Source organism: Lissotriton helveticus, chromosome 1_1 (assembly GCF_964261635.1).
Source record: "Lissotriton helveticus chromosome 1_1, aLisHel1.1, whole genome shotgun sequence".
NCBI classification, from domain to species: Eukaryota; Metazoa; Chordata; class Amphibia; order Caudata; family Salamandridae; genus Lissotriton; species Lissotriton helveticus.
The window spans coordinates 418,912,033-418,928,336 of record NC_136057.1 but is presented as its reverse complement, the minus strand read 5'-3'; the positions used below and the strand labels follow the sequence as shown (position 1 = coordinate 418,928,336).

The window sequence follows — 16,304 nt, the reverse complement described above, 5'->3', positions numbered from 1 at the left end:
AGGCCCACATCAAACTGAAAAAACATTGGTTAAGGTCAAGAATATTTTGTTGGCCTCAAAAAGCACAGATAACCATAGTATTCCCTGGCCCTAAAGGTGACTACTTTTTGTGGGGATGTGCTCCTTGTGAATGGGACACATGCCCTACCTCACAGTAGAATCGGAAATGGCTGAAGTGGGCCAAACCACTGCCCCATGATGCATGCTGTAGTGGGTGGAAGAACAATTTGAATGACTTAATATCAATCTAATGTATGAAATATGGCTGACAACTCACATAATTCTAGTAAAATCAAAAGGTAGTGGCTAACATCCGCCATAAGAAAATGACTCGTAAATTTATTTATTTTATTTATTTATTTATAACACTTATAAAGCGCGCTAATACCAATCGGTGTCCTGGCGCTGAAGTGGTAACTCCCTAAGATTGAGCCTCCGGAACTAGAGGGTAAAGAGACATGTTTTTAGGTTTTCCCTGAATGCCATCAGATTCCCATTTTGTTTAAGGGTAAGAGGAAGGGAGTTCCTCGCCATTGCTGCTCCCCTCACAAAGCTCCTGCCACCCCAGCGTGCCTTCCTGATGCGGGCTGTTTTAATCAGCCCCATGCTGGCCGACCTTAGTTGTCTCCCTGGTCTATACCATTGGAAATGATCCTGAAGGAACAAAGGACACAGGCCATGTAGCACCTTAAAGACAATACAGAGGACTTTAAACAAAATCCGCTTCCGCACCGGGAGCCAGTGCAGCTTCTCCAGTTCCCTGGTGACTGATGAAAACTTGGGCAAGCCCCCAATGAGGCGGGCAGCCGCGTTTTGTAGGACCTGAAGTTTGTTGAGCACCCCCTGTTGGGCCTCTAAAAAAAGACTGTTACAATAGTCGAGGCGTGAAAGAACAAGTGCCGTCACCACCGTCTTTCTACTTCCCTCCGGTAGGAAGGGGAGAACCTTCCTAATAATTTTCAGGGTCCAATGTATAGAGGAAGTCAACGCCTTGACTTGGGGTTTAAAAGAGAGTTGGTTGTCAATAATGACACCAAGATTCTTCACCTTAGAAGCCGGGGATGGCGGAGATCCCATGTCAGTAGGCCACCAGTTAGGGCTCCAAAGGTTGGTGTTTGACCCGAAAATAAGCACCTCAGTCTTGGAGGAGTTCAATTTTAAGCAGCTTTTTGCCATCCAGGAGCTGACTGCTGACATGCAGTCCTGGAACCTGGCTGCCACCCCCACCTCTGTCCCAGGGAGCACCGAGACCACAATCTGGGTGTTGTCTGCGTAGGATGTTAACTCGAACTCAAAGGATCGGATCACCGGGGCAAGAGAGGATACGTAGATATTAAATAAAGTTGGGCTTAGGGAGGATCCCTGAGGGACCCCCCCGGGGAGTTCGAAGGGTCTTGATTCGAAATCACCCATAGCCACCACTTGTACCCGGTCTTTTAGGAAGGCTTTCAGAATGTTAAGTGCTTGACCCTGGACCCCGCAGCCCTCCAACCGGTCCACCAGCATGGCATGGTGGACCGTATCGAAGGCTGCAGACAGGTCCAAAAGGATCAGCACTGCCTGGCCCCCGTCATCCAGCACCTTCCGGACCTCCTCTGTGGACTTAATAAGAGCGGTCTCGGTGCTGTGTCCTTCCCTAAACCCATGTTGGGCCGGGTCTAGACCCTTCGAGTTACGCAGAAATGAACAGAGCTGGGAATTCATGATTTTCTCAATAAGTTTAGCCGGCAGCGGCAACCCGTCTATTGGCCTATAACTATTGGGGTCCGTGGTATCAAACGAAGGTTTTTTGAGAAGTGGGCAGATCGAAGCCCGCTTCCACAGTTTGGGGAAGTCACCCTTCTCAAACATCAGATTGAAAATGCTGGCTAAGGAATCTGCAATGGGAGCGGCTGCCAGCTTTGCAATTGATGTAGGGCAGGGATCTTGGGGTGAGCCCGATTTGGTTGCCATCAGTAGTTTTAACACATCGCCCGCATTTACTGGCTCGAAGGTCAAAAATTTAGCCCCCGAGGGTCCGACCGGAAGGTTCCCATGGGACCCCTCCGAGAGGCTGTGGGCCACCTGAGGTTCAAGAGAGATGAAAATTGCTTGAATTTTTGTTCAGGAAGAAATTTGCCAATGATTCACAAAGTTCGATATTAGGTGGCACAGTCACAGGTTTGGGGGAGGTCAGACTGGCCACAGTCTCGAAAAGTTCCTTTGCTAAGTTCTTGGCCTTCTCAATGCGGTCCGTATAGTAGACAATCTTAGCCTTCCTAATGCTATCTTTATAAACCCTCTGGCTGACTTTTAGTCTCTCTTTATCTAGCTTGTTGTAGTTCACTCGCCAGATCCGTTCTAATTTTTTGCATACTGCTTTAGCTTCTCTAAGCGCGTCGGAAAACCATGGGGCCAATGGAACCGAACTAGTGTCCCGACATTGCTTAGGAGGGACTAACTTATGACAGGCCCTGTCAATCCACTCTGTGTATTCGGTGGTAGCTGTGTTCACGTCTGCAGACAAGGCCGACCCAGAGGCCGTTAGCAGCTCCTCCAAGGCTCTACCATCAATGTTTTTCCAAGCCCTGCACATCCTAGTTGTTTGCCCCTCACACAAAGTTATCTTAACCAGAGGGCTGAGGATGGTAAACAGCACCACCCCATGGTCTGTCCAGGGCAAGGGTTCAGCTTTAGAAAATACCAGATCGGGATCGTTGGAAAATATCCCATCGAATGTGTGACCGGCCTGGTGCGTTGCCCCAAAGACCATCTGGGTCTGATCCGCTGCAGACATCGCTTCAGCTAAGGCCATGGTGTCAACATCAGAAATGTCTTCTAAATGAAAGTTAAAATCACCCAGGACCGTGAAGGAGTTGGCACAGAGGGCTTCCTCCAAAATGCTATCAACTGTATCAAGAAAACGGGACTTCATCCCAGGAGGTCTATTATATGAGGCAACCCTTAAAAGATTGATGATTGGAGAGTTTCAGCTTAAACCCCAGGGCCTCACCTGCCACGGAGGTCACTGGAAAAAATAGTCCTTGAATGGACGCTTGATAGAGGATAGCCAGATCTCCTCCCTGTTTTCCTGGCCTGTCTAGGACAAAATTAAGATAATTCGGTGGAGTAGCCTTTACCAGATCGGGACCAGATGCAGCATCCGTCCAGGTCTCGGTAATAAAGGCTATTTGGGCATTCTTGTCCAAAATCAGCTCAGCACACTCAATGCTATGCTCTACCAGAGATCTGGCATTAATCAGAATGCAGTTAATAATTTGGTCTCCTCGTCTTTCCTTAGTAGTGGAAGTGCGAGTAAAGGCCTTAGTTTTACCCCCAATAATAAGAGGAAGAATCGTTTTACATGAAGGGCAACGTTGCAGGCCAACCTGTAGATCTTTATCTGGAGCCATCATGAGGCAACCAGTCCTCTCACATCCCCCCCAAATTCCAAAGCTGCGCTCGGCTATAAGTGCGCCTCCTAGGAGGATCTGGAGGAAACCATCCAGGGGTTCTGGCGCTAAGCGCGGGCCCGGCGCAGACGGGCGCAGACGGGCTTGCCACCGGCGCGCCCGCTGCGCGGGCGAGGTCCTATGGCCATTTTATGGGGGAGGGAGGAGGGCAGGAGGCTGCGACAACTAGTCCGCAGACCTTCCCCTACTTCCAAGATGGCGGTTCCCTGTGCCTCCTTCCGCATCAGCGCCTAATCGGCTGCGCGGGGGGGGGTCGGGGGATGGTACCCAAACAGTGAATAGGACCGGAGCCACCAGCCAGCGTTTTACAAAATACTTTAGTGGTAAGTGCAGTTCAGAATAAAATCGGTAGTGCAAAACAGATTGCTTTAAAATGAATTGCAGTTAAAATCGTGCAATCCACATTTCAAAGTCAACATTCAGCTCGAATTCCGACCCTAATCCCCCGGCTTTCCGCCTCAGGGGAGTACCAGAAGAAGCTGGCTAGCATCCTATTTCCTTTGCTGATGCTTTTTTGTTTTCTTTTGTTTTTCTAAAGCTTTATCACAAACAGAGAAGGTTGACAAGATAGGTAAATGCAGAGATCTGCAAACACAAATAAAGTGGGTGGTATAGACAGGCAAACAGACAGATTGCTGCAGAGATGCATAGCTAAATAGAGATGGTCGCATAAACAGAGAAGACTGCATAGATAGAAGGGGTTGCCCAGATATTTTTTTGATGCAAAAGTGAAATCGCAGTTTGACCATGTCCCTCAGCATACCGCACTTGAGGACTGAAAATCCAAAGACTCCTGGCACAGCTTTGACGTAATCACTGAAGATGCCCTCTACAAGAGCATTCTGAAAACAAAACCTTCAAACCATTCTATTGAACCCCATCCCTAGCCACATTGAAATAGACTTCTACAACTACACGCTCCCCTACTGGACTAATCTGGTTAACCTCTTTCTCAGTCAAGGCTCCCTTCCTGATGCCCTCAAAACAGGTCAGGTGACCCCACTTCTAAAGAAACCCTCCACTAATGTGAGTGACCTTAATTTCCGCCCCATTACCAACCTCCCTTTCCTTGCTAAAATCACTGGAGGATGCATAGTGAAGCAACTCGCCCAACATATTAAGGACAACAACCTACTTGATGAATTTCAATCCGGCTACAGCAATGAAACAGTACTGCAAGTGCAGGTCAGCGGTCTAGTGGCTTACGGCCACCAGACATAAATGACGACCTGGAACAAGCGCAGCGGACGAGCGCAGCGGACGAGCGCAGCGGGAGCGCCGACTTCGCGCCAAAGTCGCGCACAAGTCAAGCCCGTCTGCGCCCGTCCGCGGCCGGCCGGGGCAAGGGGGATGTCGCCCTGCCCAAACTATCAGCTACTCCCCGTCAAAACTGCTTAGTCTCCAGGGCTCATGGCCGCTAGCTGCCGCCACATGTTCCCGCATTACTTCCCTAGGTCTGTCCCCCGCCCACACTACCCCGGTCCCTCATGTTATTCCTTCTAATGCATCCGCAGGCATTGATAATCCCGGACCCACCACAACTTTCTCAGCTTATTATTTGAACACCCGGTCCGCTGTTGCCCACTCGCACGAACTATCGGTGCTACTGGACCTTCATTCACCAGACATTCGGTTTTTAACAGAAACCTGGTTTTGCGATGACTCCCTCCCGGCTCTCTTGGCCACCTTACCAGCCCCGTACTATGCTCTACGCTCAGATCGCTCAAACGGTAAGGCTGGGGGAGGAGTAGCGGTCATCGCTCGGACTGATATTCCTTTTCAAATTCTTTCCCTGTCGGATATTGCCACTACTGAGTACCTGGCCATACGTACCACCTCTATCACCCCTCCTCTCACTTGTGTACTCATTTATCGCCCCCCCCCAATCACCCTTATTGTTTCTCCCTAGCTTTCTGGAGGCTCTAGCCACAATTACGATTAACAATTCTTCCATCTTACTCTTGGGTGATTTTAATTTTTGGCCCTCTGACCCTGCAGAATGCCCTTCTTCCAAGGAATTTTCAGAAACCCTCCAATCTTTAAGTTTCACATCCCATATTCATGCCCCTACCCACGTCAAAGGACACACATTAGACCAGCTCTGGTCTCTGAATTGCCCTGTAGAGTCCATATCCATTTCCCCTTGTACGTGGTCAGATCATTACCTGATTGCATTTACCCTCCCCATTCATCCCCCGGTTATACCCCCGCTACCCAAAAATGTTTGGGTGCGGGCCTGGGGGCGAGTAGATCCCGATCATCTATCAGCCCTACTTACTGCATCCTATCCCCCCCCTTTATGGGCTTTCCACTCTCGCCCAGGTCACGTCCATCGACCAATGGCTCACTTCTGGGTGCGACTCTATCGCCCCCCTAAAGCGGGTCACCTCCAAACGGGAGAAGGATGCAAACCTATGGTTTAATGAGGATCTCAAGACCATCAAATTAACAGTGCGCAGAGCGGAGCGTGCCTGGAGGAGAAACTATTGCCCCCTACTTCGACTGGAGTTTATCAACATCCTGACCGAATACAAACAGGCCATCCTGGCGGCAAAAACAACCTATTTCTCCTCTAAAATCCTCGCCGCGGAGAACCAATCGAGGGAAATTTTCTCGATTGTACGCAACTTGGCTTTCTCTGACAGAACCACCCTGCAGCCCACTCCCTCTATGGAACTTTGTCATTCACTTAACAATTTTTTTATCCAAAAAATTGCCATTATTAAGGCAAATATCCCTCCCCCTTCCCCTATTTTTGTAGACCCTCAGTGCCCCTCCCCTAAAGGACTACTTGGTGCCCTTCCTCTTCTTACCAAGGAATCTCTGTCGGCTATTATTCCTTTAGTCAAATCCGGTTCTCCCCTAGACCCTTGTCCTTCCCATATCCTTCGCCACATCTTTTCTTCTTGCCCCGATCCTCCCCTTCATTTCCTCAACAGCTCGCTCTCTCAGGGCGTTGTACCCTCCCCACTGAAAGCGGCGATCATTGTCCCTATACTTAAGAAGCCGGGCGCGGACCCCTCGGTTCCCGCCAACTACCGTCCCATCTCCCTCTTGCCATTTTTGGCAAAGGTACTCGAGCGCCATGTCACCTGCGCTCTGAGTTCCTTTGTGGAGATGCACGGGGTCTTAGCTCCCCGTCAGGCCGGCTTCCGCCCCGCACACTCTACGGAGTCCGTAGTACTTTCGGTCCTTGACAACCTCAGGGAGGGGATGGACACCAACCAGACCCAGGCCTTAGTCCTCCTCGACCTCTCAGCCGCCTTTGACACGGTTGATCACACCATCTTACTTTCCCGTGTCAGGGCGGCGGGGATCGGGGGTACTGCTCTGGTATGGTTGTCCTCCTTCTTGAGGGACCGCTCCCAGGCGGTTCGCCTGGGTGATTTTACTGCGGACTTCCGGAAAATTCAGTGCGGGGTTCCCCAAGGTTCCTCCCTCTCACCCCTCCTTTTCAATCTTTACATTGCCCCTCTTATTTTCTCTCTTCAACAGATGGAGGTCTCCGTGTTTAATTACGCGGATGACCACCAACTTGTCTTTAATCTGTCTTCTTCCCCTGCCTCTGTTTCTAATTTTCAACTTACTATGATTCATATCCGAGACTGGATGAGCCACAACCATCTGAAACTCAACCCAGACAAGACTGAGCTGGTGTTGACGGGTGGTTCATCCAGTCCCTGGTCTCCTATGTTTTGGCCCCCTTCCTTAGGTCCCCCACCCGTCCCTTCCACCTCGGTAAAAACACTGGGTATTAAGCTCAATCCCCAGCTCACCCTTCACTCCCAGGTTAGTTCCGTGGTGTCCTCTTCCTTTCTGTCACTGCGTACTATACGCAAGGTGTCCCGTTTTTTTACGTTTGATGCCTTGAAACTGATAACTTTGGCAATGGTCATCTCCCGCCTGGATTACGGCAACGCCCTATATGCTAGTATACCTGCATATAGCTTAAAACGGTTGCAGCAGATCCAGAACCAGGCGGCACGCCTGGTGTTTAAATTGCCAAAGTTCCACCATGTCACCCCCCTCCTTAAAACTTTGCACTGGCTCCTAGTCCGTGAGCGTGTCCAGTTCAAGCTTGCCTCCCTCACTTTCCAAGCTCGACTGGGCACGGCTCCGGTCTTTATCTCATCTGAGATTACACCCTATGTTCCTACCAGGGAACTACGTTCATCTACCAAATCCCTTCTCACAGTCCCGCGGTTTCGGAGGAGGAAATGGGGAGGTTCGAAATTTGCGACCCTCGCTCCTCTTCTTTGGAACTCCTTGCCTCCAGAACTTAGAGCTTTGACGCTCTACCCCCACTTCAGGAAACAGCTTAAGGCTCATCTGTTTTCTAAAGCCTTTGATTAGTCCTTTACTGTCCCAAATTCCCTCAGCTTCATGTTTACTGTTCCTACCCTGTTATTTTGCCAGTTATAGCGCCATGAAACCGCTGGTGACCGTGCGCTCAACAAATAATTTTAGACTCAAACTCAAACTCGACTCCGGCAACTCCTGTTTCCTGATCATTCTGGACCTTTCTGCAGCTTTAAGACTGTAAACCATAACACTATTCTGTACACACCAAAACAAAGAATGGGATTGAAGGCACAGTACTCGAATGGTTTGAATCATACCTCACGGGCAAATCTCAGACGATTAAAATTGCTTACTTTTTCTGTTCTTGAAAGGCAGCGGATCAAGGCGTCCCTCAAGGCTCGATGCCCACACCCACCCTTTTCAATCTTTACATGGAAAAGCTGGGAAACCTACTAAAAAAGTCCCAGATCCATTATCACCTCTATGCTGACACCCAACTTTACCTAAAGGTGTCCTCCAAACTTTACATTTCAATCCTCACCACCACCCTCAACTCCATCCAAGAATTCATGACATCCCATCATCTAATTCTGAATCCCTCTAAAAGCCAATTCCTTCTTATCTCAACCTCTAACTCACCACCACTTGTTCAATCTTGGATGGATAGTCTGAACATTCTTAGCATCAAACCTACCATTGTGGACAGTTCCAAACTCCTAGGTGTCATCCTAGACAAATGACTCGACTTCCAATCTCAAATCAACACCATGGGCAAGAACGCACGCTTCCAACTGCACTTTCTCTGGGGGATTTGGTGTTTCATTCCTGAGCAAGACCTAAAAACTCTGGTTCAAACGTTGGTACTCTCCAGACAGGTCTACTGTAATTCTCTCGTTGCAGGCCTCCCCAAATCTCACCTGTATCCTCTAAAATCCATCCTCCATTCAGTGGCACATACCGGCTATAAGAAATTCCTATATTACATCCAAACTGATTCTTCTCTTGCTTCCCATTGAAGCTAGGTCAATATAGAAGACTGCTTGCATCACCCATGAAGCCATACACATTTCTACCCCTCGCTATATGGCCAACAAACTCAAAATATCAGTCAGCTCCAGACCTTCAACCAGTGATAAAAATCTACGGCTCAAACTTCCAACTTTCAAAAGGGATAGAAAAAAATGGAGCAAACCTTCTCATGTAATGCGTCTAGAATGTGGAACTTGCTATCTCCAAACGTTTGTACCACCGCCTTATGTAAATATGTACTTGTGTAACTCTAATCACTCCATCTTTTCTTAATATGTAATCTTGTGGGAATATGTAACTTGTTAACCTGTAACTCTCACCACCAGTAACTGTTGTACATATATGTATTGCTACTTACTACCATGTTACTCTATTTCCTTATTGTTGTGTTCCAGCTTGCGCACGCCTGTGACGCAACAGGCGTGCCGCGTTAGGTCATGTGACCTGGTTCAATAAAGAGGAGCCACGCACGCACGTACGCCACTTGGCGAGAGTGCGGAGAGCCATGAACATCATCTAGTGCCCGTGTTGTTTATTTGATACCGCCACGTGGTTGGCCTAGTGTATCCCCGGTGCCCCCACAGTGTAGGACCCCAGCTCATGACCCAGGGATCACCCTACCCCCCACAACACAACAACTGGCGACGAGGGTGGTCGTGCCCTCGCCGTGTGTGTGGTGCGCCCGCCTCTTCTCGCGGCGGCCGCGAGCTTGTGCCCCTGTTCGCGGTGCTCTTGCCCCGAGGCCCCACACACTGTGCAAGCGAGGTTGCTGCATGCGGAGGTCATCTGGGCCTGCAGGTGAGCCGTTCCTTGCCCCTGCGCCCCGCCCGCTGGACCGCTGCCTTCTTCCCCGCCCTCACCGGGCGCGCCGCTGCCTCAGTCCTTCAGCCCGCGGGCTCCCCAACTGTGCCTCGACGCCCCGGGACAGCGCCACACCCAGGCTCGCCGCAGGTGCGTGAAGCGCGCTACTGGCTGCATCCGCGCGTCTGGATTCTGACGCCCGGGCCGCGCCCCTGCAGTGTGTCATGCATCGCGCGGACGCGGTGCGCTGAGCTCCCGAAGGCGGCTGTTCTCGCGCACAGAGGACCAGCGCGTTGTATGCTAAGGACACCGCTGCACGCAAGGGGGGCAACTGAAACGTGCCCTTATACGTCCCGCATCCCACAAGAAACAGGGGGCGATCCCTTTGAAGGGGTGAGAAACAAGCAGCGGCAGAAGCGAGCAGTGGCAACAACCACTCCTGTATTGCTGACGTCCACAATCTGGGGGAGCAGATCACAGGCTACCCAACGCCAGGTGCGCCGTCCTCCAACAGTCAAGCCATGGCCACCATACCACCCATTGAACCCTTTGTGGTGGAAGGCTCACCGTCGTCACTAGCCCCTAAATGGAAAGACTGGGTGGACAGGCTGCTGGTTTTCTTTGAAGCCACCAAAGTTCACAAAGAACAGAAGAGAGCCGTGGTACTCCACCTAGGGGGCAAGGATGTGCACACCATCGCCAAAACGCTAACAGAGGCAACCCCAAAGACTCATCACTCACTCATCAATGCCTTGAATGCATACTTCGAACCCATGGCCAATCAGGACTATGAAAGGTTCATCTTCAGGCAAGCCCGGCAGCTGCCGGAGGAATCACTGGACACGTATCACGCCAGGTTAAAGCGACTGGCGTTGTCTTGTGGATTTGCAGACGCCACTGAAGAAATAAGGGGTCAGATAATTCAAGGCTGCGCTTCAGCCAAACTGAGAGAGCGTATCCTGGAAGAATCAGGAAAACCGCTAGCCGACATCTTGACCCTTGGCCGCACGAAAGAACTGTCCAAAGCCCGAGCTGCTCACATGGAAGCAGCTCTCCAAGCGCCAAAGCCGAACCAGTCAACAAAATCCAGGTCAAGTCCCCGACCAAGTTGAACAAGAAACCCTCGGGAACATCGGCAGGTGCGACAGGGAAATCCTGTGGATATTGTGGTGGCCCAAGCCACCCAGCACCAGATAGCCCAGCGCGAGGGAAGCGATGCTCTGGGTGTGGCAGATTCAACCACTTTGAAAAAGTATGTCGCTCGAAGAAGTTCCGCAAACCACGGCAGGTGGTGAACACAGTACCAGAAGGAGACCCGAGCCAGAGCGATATGGATGATGATGAAGAAGAGGAAAGGACGGTGCACAAAGTACACATGATTGGTACAGCCACTCGACGAGCCAGGAAACTCCCACAGTGCTGCATAAGAGTGGCAGAGCAAGAAATCATGGCCGTGGTCGACACAGGTGCAACCATCAACCTTATGAGTGCAGCCCTATACAGGACAATGGATCGGCCCCCCACCCGAAGTCCTTCGCCCATCACTGTATTTGCATACGGTCAGGACACCCCTCTCGAAATCAGAGGAAAGTTCAGGACGGTGATCAACAATGGCAACAGCACCGTCACCATGAACGTCTTCGTGTCGGAAGATGGGCAGGGCATGCTGCTCGGATGCCGGGCCGTGGAAGAGCTCAGAGTCGTCACGTTCGCGTTCGGAGTTCACCAAGAGTCGGTGCAGCAAATCGTAACGGACTTCTCAGACATCTTCAAGGGCATTGGAAAATTCACAGGTCGCGAAATACACTTACACATTGACCAGGCCGTTCAACCGGTGGCGTTGAGACATCGCCGCATCGCCTTCCACCTCAGACCCCTGGTAGAAGAAGAACTCAAAAAGCTCAAAGCAGCGGGCATCATTGAAAAAGTGACAGGCCCCACCCCGTGGGTATCGCCCATTGCGGTAACCCGGAAGCCAAAACAACCGGGAGCCATCCGGATCTGCGTGGATATGCGCCTTCCCAATGCTGCCATCAAAAGGGAACGCCACATCACGCCCACCATTGATGACCTGATCGGAGAGATGGCGGGGGCATGCTGGTTTTCGAAACTGGACCTCCGGTCCGGATACCACCAACAGGTGCTCGATGAAGAGTCACGGAACATAACGACGTTCTCGACCCACGTGGGGCTCCGGAGGTACACTCGACTCAGCTTCGGCATATCCAGTGCGGCGGAAGTCTTTCAGAATGTGATTCAAGAACTAATTACTGACATACCGGGCGTAATCAATGTCAGCGATGACATCATGATACACGCCCGTACCATAACAGAGCACAACCAACGACTTGCGCAGGTGTTTCGAAGGCTGAGAGAAGCGGGTCTCACTCTACACCGGGAAAAGTGTGAATTTCTGAAGCAAAAGATAGGGTTCTTCGGTTACACGTTCTCCGCTGACGGAGTCAACCCTGACCCCGAGAAAGTGAAAGACGTCAAAGAAGCCAAGTCCCCCACCACTGTCACCGAAGTTCGCAGCTTCCTAGGAATGGTCAACTACTGCGGGAGATTTATCCGAGACCTCGCCAACCTCACACTCCCCCTGAGAGAACTCACGAAAGACTCCACGCCTTGGACATGGGGACCGGAGCAGGAGACCGCCTTTGAGAGCATCAAAGCAGCACTTTCAGACACCACCACCTTGGCATTCTTTGACCCCCGGAAACTTACCCTGGTGGCTGTAGATGCCGGCCCAGCTGGACTAGGTGCAGTACTCATGCAAAAACAACGGGATGAAATGGATTGGGCCCCGGTAGCATTTGCTAGTCGTTCACTCACGGACACTGAACAACGCTACTCACAGATTGAAAAAGAGGCAATAGCCATACACTGGGGGTGTAGACACTTTCATCTTTATCTGTATGGAAAACCGTTCACAGTAATCACGGATCATAAACCACTGGTTGCACTATTTTCAGGGACCTCGACGAAGCCACCACCCCGCATAGAAAAATGGATGCTGCAGCTCCAAGACTACAATTGCCAGATAGAATACCAACCAGGGTCACGCAATCCAGCAGACTATCTCTCACGGCATCCACGAGCGGCCACACCAGAGGAAATGGAAGACGCCGAAGAACGGAAGCCTATGTCAAGTGTGTCACTGCACGATCATGTCCACGGCCCATATCCATGAGCGACATTGCCGAAGCTACAGTAAAGGACGATTGCCTACAAAGGGCATGGGTAGCCCTTCGGAGAGGAAACTGGAATCGCGCCAAGGAAAGCTGGAAGATACTCACACCGGAAGCCCAACGCATCATGGAAAGCTTGCACCATGTGAGAGGAGAACTGAACGAAGACAACACAGGATGCCTGCTACGGGGCCACCGACTAGTAATACCCTCTGCCTTGACAGACCAGGTAGTGCAACTGGCCCATGTCGGCCACCAAGGAATGGTCAAAACAAAAGTCCGACTAAGGACCAAAGTGTGGTTTCCACTCATGGATGATCTAGTTGAAAGGACTGTACGATCCTGCGCAGCCTGCCAAGTCACGGGGGACGTTCCGCGAGAAGCACCAGTCCTAGTTGAGCCTCGGCCTCGACAACAGTGGGAGTGTGTCAGCATGGACTTTGAAAGCCTGCCTGATGGGCGACACACCCTGGTTGTAATAGATGACCACTCCAAATATCCAGAAGTAGAAATCATAGCCACCACCAGTGCCGCTGAAGTACTACCCAAACTGGAAAAGATCATAGCCGCCCACGGAGTGATGCGTGAACTGCGGACGGATAACGGCCCCCCGTTCCAAGGTCAGGAATTAGCCAACTACTTGAATGCCCTGGGACCCCGGCACCGCCGCATCACCCCTCGCTGGCCACAAGCCAATGGTGAAGCTGAACGTTTCATGCGAACTCTAAACAAAGTGATTCGGATCGCGCATGACAAAGGGCAGTCAGTGGAAATGGCCATATTCACATTCCTGCGGAGCTACCGACAAACACCCCACACCACCACAGGGGTGGCACCGGCCCATGTTCTCATGGGACGCGTGGTGGCAGACTCCACTCCTCATCATCCCCGATGGACACCGGAGGTGGCAGATGAAAGCCGAATTGCAAGGAAGCGACAGAGGTCCTATGCCCAAGTCAGCCAGAGAAGGAGAGCGGTGGCAGACAGGATCAGCCGAGGAGACCTGGTACTGCTAAAGAATAGAACAACCAGCGGCAAATTCAGACTAACCTATGAACCGGAACCATGGAGAGTTGTTAGTGTGAAAGGCACCCGCATAATAGCATCCAGAGGGAGAGAATTAGTGACCAGGAATGTGTCACATTTCAAACTGTTTCACCCGGAACCGGAGCAGAGGCTCACTCCAGAACCACCAGCAAACCATGCGGCTGTCAGTCCAGCCGTCTTGGACGCAACGGAGGTCCAAGAAGGCCAGTTGAGAAACACCCTTCCTGAAGAAAACAGTGACAGTCTTAATGATGCTGAGAACCCCAGTGTGGGCCAGGACGTTCCTGATTCCGTGGCCACGAGTCCCCGACTCACACCACGGACCAGCGATGACGTCACCCAGAGCCGAGGGAGGTCACAATACAGGCTGAGGAGTAATCCAGAACCGTCCTGTCGCCTTCGTGATCATCTCATGTAAGACTGTTCCGATATAAGTTATATGTGTTTTTCTTGCTAATTGTCAGGAATCTTGATTGTGCATTTTGATCTGATGTGCTTTGAGTCCAGAGACTGCCACTGTGGGACTCCACGTTGAACATTTATATTTGCATTTTCTTCTTTCATGTTTTAGGAGGAATGTTGTGTTCCAGCTTGCGCACGCCTGTGACGCAACAGGCGTGCCGCGTTAGGTCATGTGACCTGGTTCAATAAAGAGGGGCCACGCACGCACGTACGCCACTTGGCGAGAGTGCGGAGAGCCATGAACATCATCTAGTGCCCGTGTTGTTTATTTGATACCGCCACGTGGTTGGCCTAGTGTATCCCAGGTGCCCCCACAGTGTAGGGCCCCAGCTCATGACCCAGGGATCACCCGACCCCCCACAACTCAACACTTATGTAATGGAGTTTGTTCTATTAAAAAGCGCTGACACCTCTGCGTCAATCTCTTTTATTCCAAAGACACTTTCAGAACTAATTCCCTCCTTCTCAGACCCTGACAGGAAGTTCTTTAGTCATTGTAAATTTGTCACATAGGTTTATATTTTTGCTTATACATCCTGTGCTTGCTGTGTTTGAAATTGTGTTCCTTTTGCCTGCGTTGTTTTGATTTTATGGCCTGCTATTGTTCGCCAGGAAGTTCTTTAGTCATTGTAAAATTTGTCATATTTATTCTTACTTTTGCTTATACAGTTTGTTCATGCTATTTTTGTTTGCTCTATTCCTGCAACAGTTCTCTCATGTAACGTAATGGGTTCTATTGTACAGTGCTCTGACACCTTCGGGTAAAGTCCGCGCTTTATAAAAATGCATTAAATAAATAAATAAATAATACGAACAGAAAATGTTTACTATGCTCTTTAAGTTTTGAGATCCCACTTTGCCATAATAAAAGAAACTACGTATATTCACTATTTAGATTTCTTACGCCGTAAAACAAAAATAAAGTGGATCAAAGAGTTAACTACGTTTATTTTCGTTATTCTAAAGACATTAATGAGCATTTCTACCTTGACAGCGCTTGGCCTCCCGGCCAGTAGATTGCCCAGTAGGGGTCAGCAAACGGCCAGGAATCGGGTCGCCCATGCCAGAATGGACAGCGTGGGGTGAGCAGCCTGAGCCTGATCTCTGGAGTCAGGTGCTCCTTGGAAATCTCTGTGTTCTCCTCAATGAACGCTTTGACTTCTGAGGAAGAGAGACCCTTCCCCCTACTCGTATGGCAGGATCTGATTCCTCGTGCTCTCGCCGAGCTGACCAGGAGAACATGCATGCAAATACTTCTCCGTATGACAGCGTTCACGCTACACATGGTGTAGCTAAAGTTTCCCCATGAAATTCTACAGCTGTAAGACACCCTCGAATGAGCAGAACACTGAAAGAGGACTATAGCTCAGCTGCAGATGAAGGGCGTGCAAACATGTCGGACATCTTGGAATTTCTTTATTTGTCTGATATTTCTCTACTTTTAACGACTTTGTAGTATTGGGAAAATTCGCCTTCTTTCATTTCATCAAGAGCCAAAGAATGTTTAGCGTGTTTTTTAGATTGCATTTTAGTTATCATTTAAATCCAGCCGTATTATTTTTGCATGCAGCTCCTTGTGAATCATGGTCTGTGCTATAAATATAAAGATATGGATGCAATATAGTATGAATAAACAATGTTTGAGATCAACATTAAATGGGGACTGTGTAAGATTTGTAGTACAAAATAATCGAAGATATACGTATATATCTAAAACATGGGGATATTAGCAGTGGTTCCAAAAAGGGGCGTGAGAACAAGAGTATCTGACTATTCACCCTGTAGTCTGTTTAGTATGCATCATTTTTTTCAAGCTCAGCCCTAAATAAATTGACAACAAGAGAAACTGCTAGGAAAACTATTTTTCTTTATTGACAACGACCAATCTGCATTTTAGGATAGCATGAGGGGTTAAGGGCATAAGGTACCTGCTGTAACAGCTCTGTGTTTCTTGCCAGTTTAAAATGGTTTAGGTTGTTAATGCACTTGATGAAAGAAGCATGTATGTGCATATGCACAA

General features: G+C 50.0%; 1 protein-coding gene across 1 annotated transcript in view; it reads right to left on the bottom strand.

The window, feature by feature from the left end:
- Positions 1-15,610, bottom strand: part of ETFBKMT (electron transfer flavoprotein subunit beta lysine methyltransferase) — a 205,409-nt gene extending 189,799 nt beyond the window's left edge. Inside the window, exon 1 of the mRNA XM_078653932.1 lies at positions 15,271-15,610. Within this exon, the coding sequence (XP_078510058.1) occupies positions 15,271-15,569 (299 nt within the window). The 5' untranslated portion in view covers positions 15,570-15,610. The remainder of the gene's footprint in view (positions 1-15,270) is intronic.
- Positions 15,611-16,304: the final 694 nt, after the last annotated feature.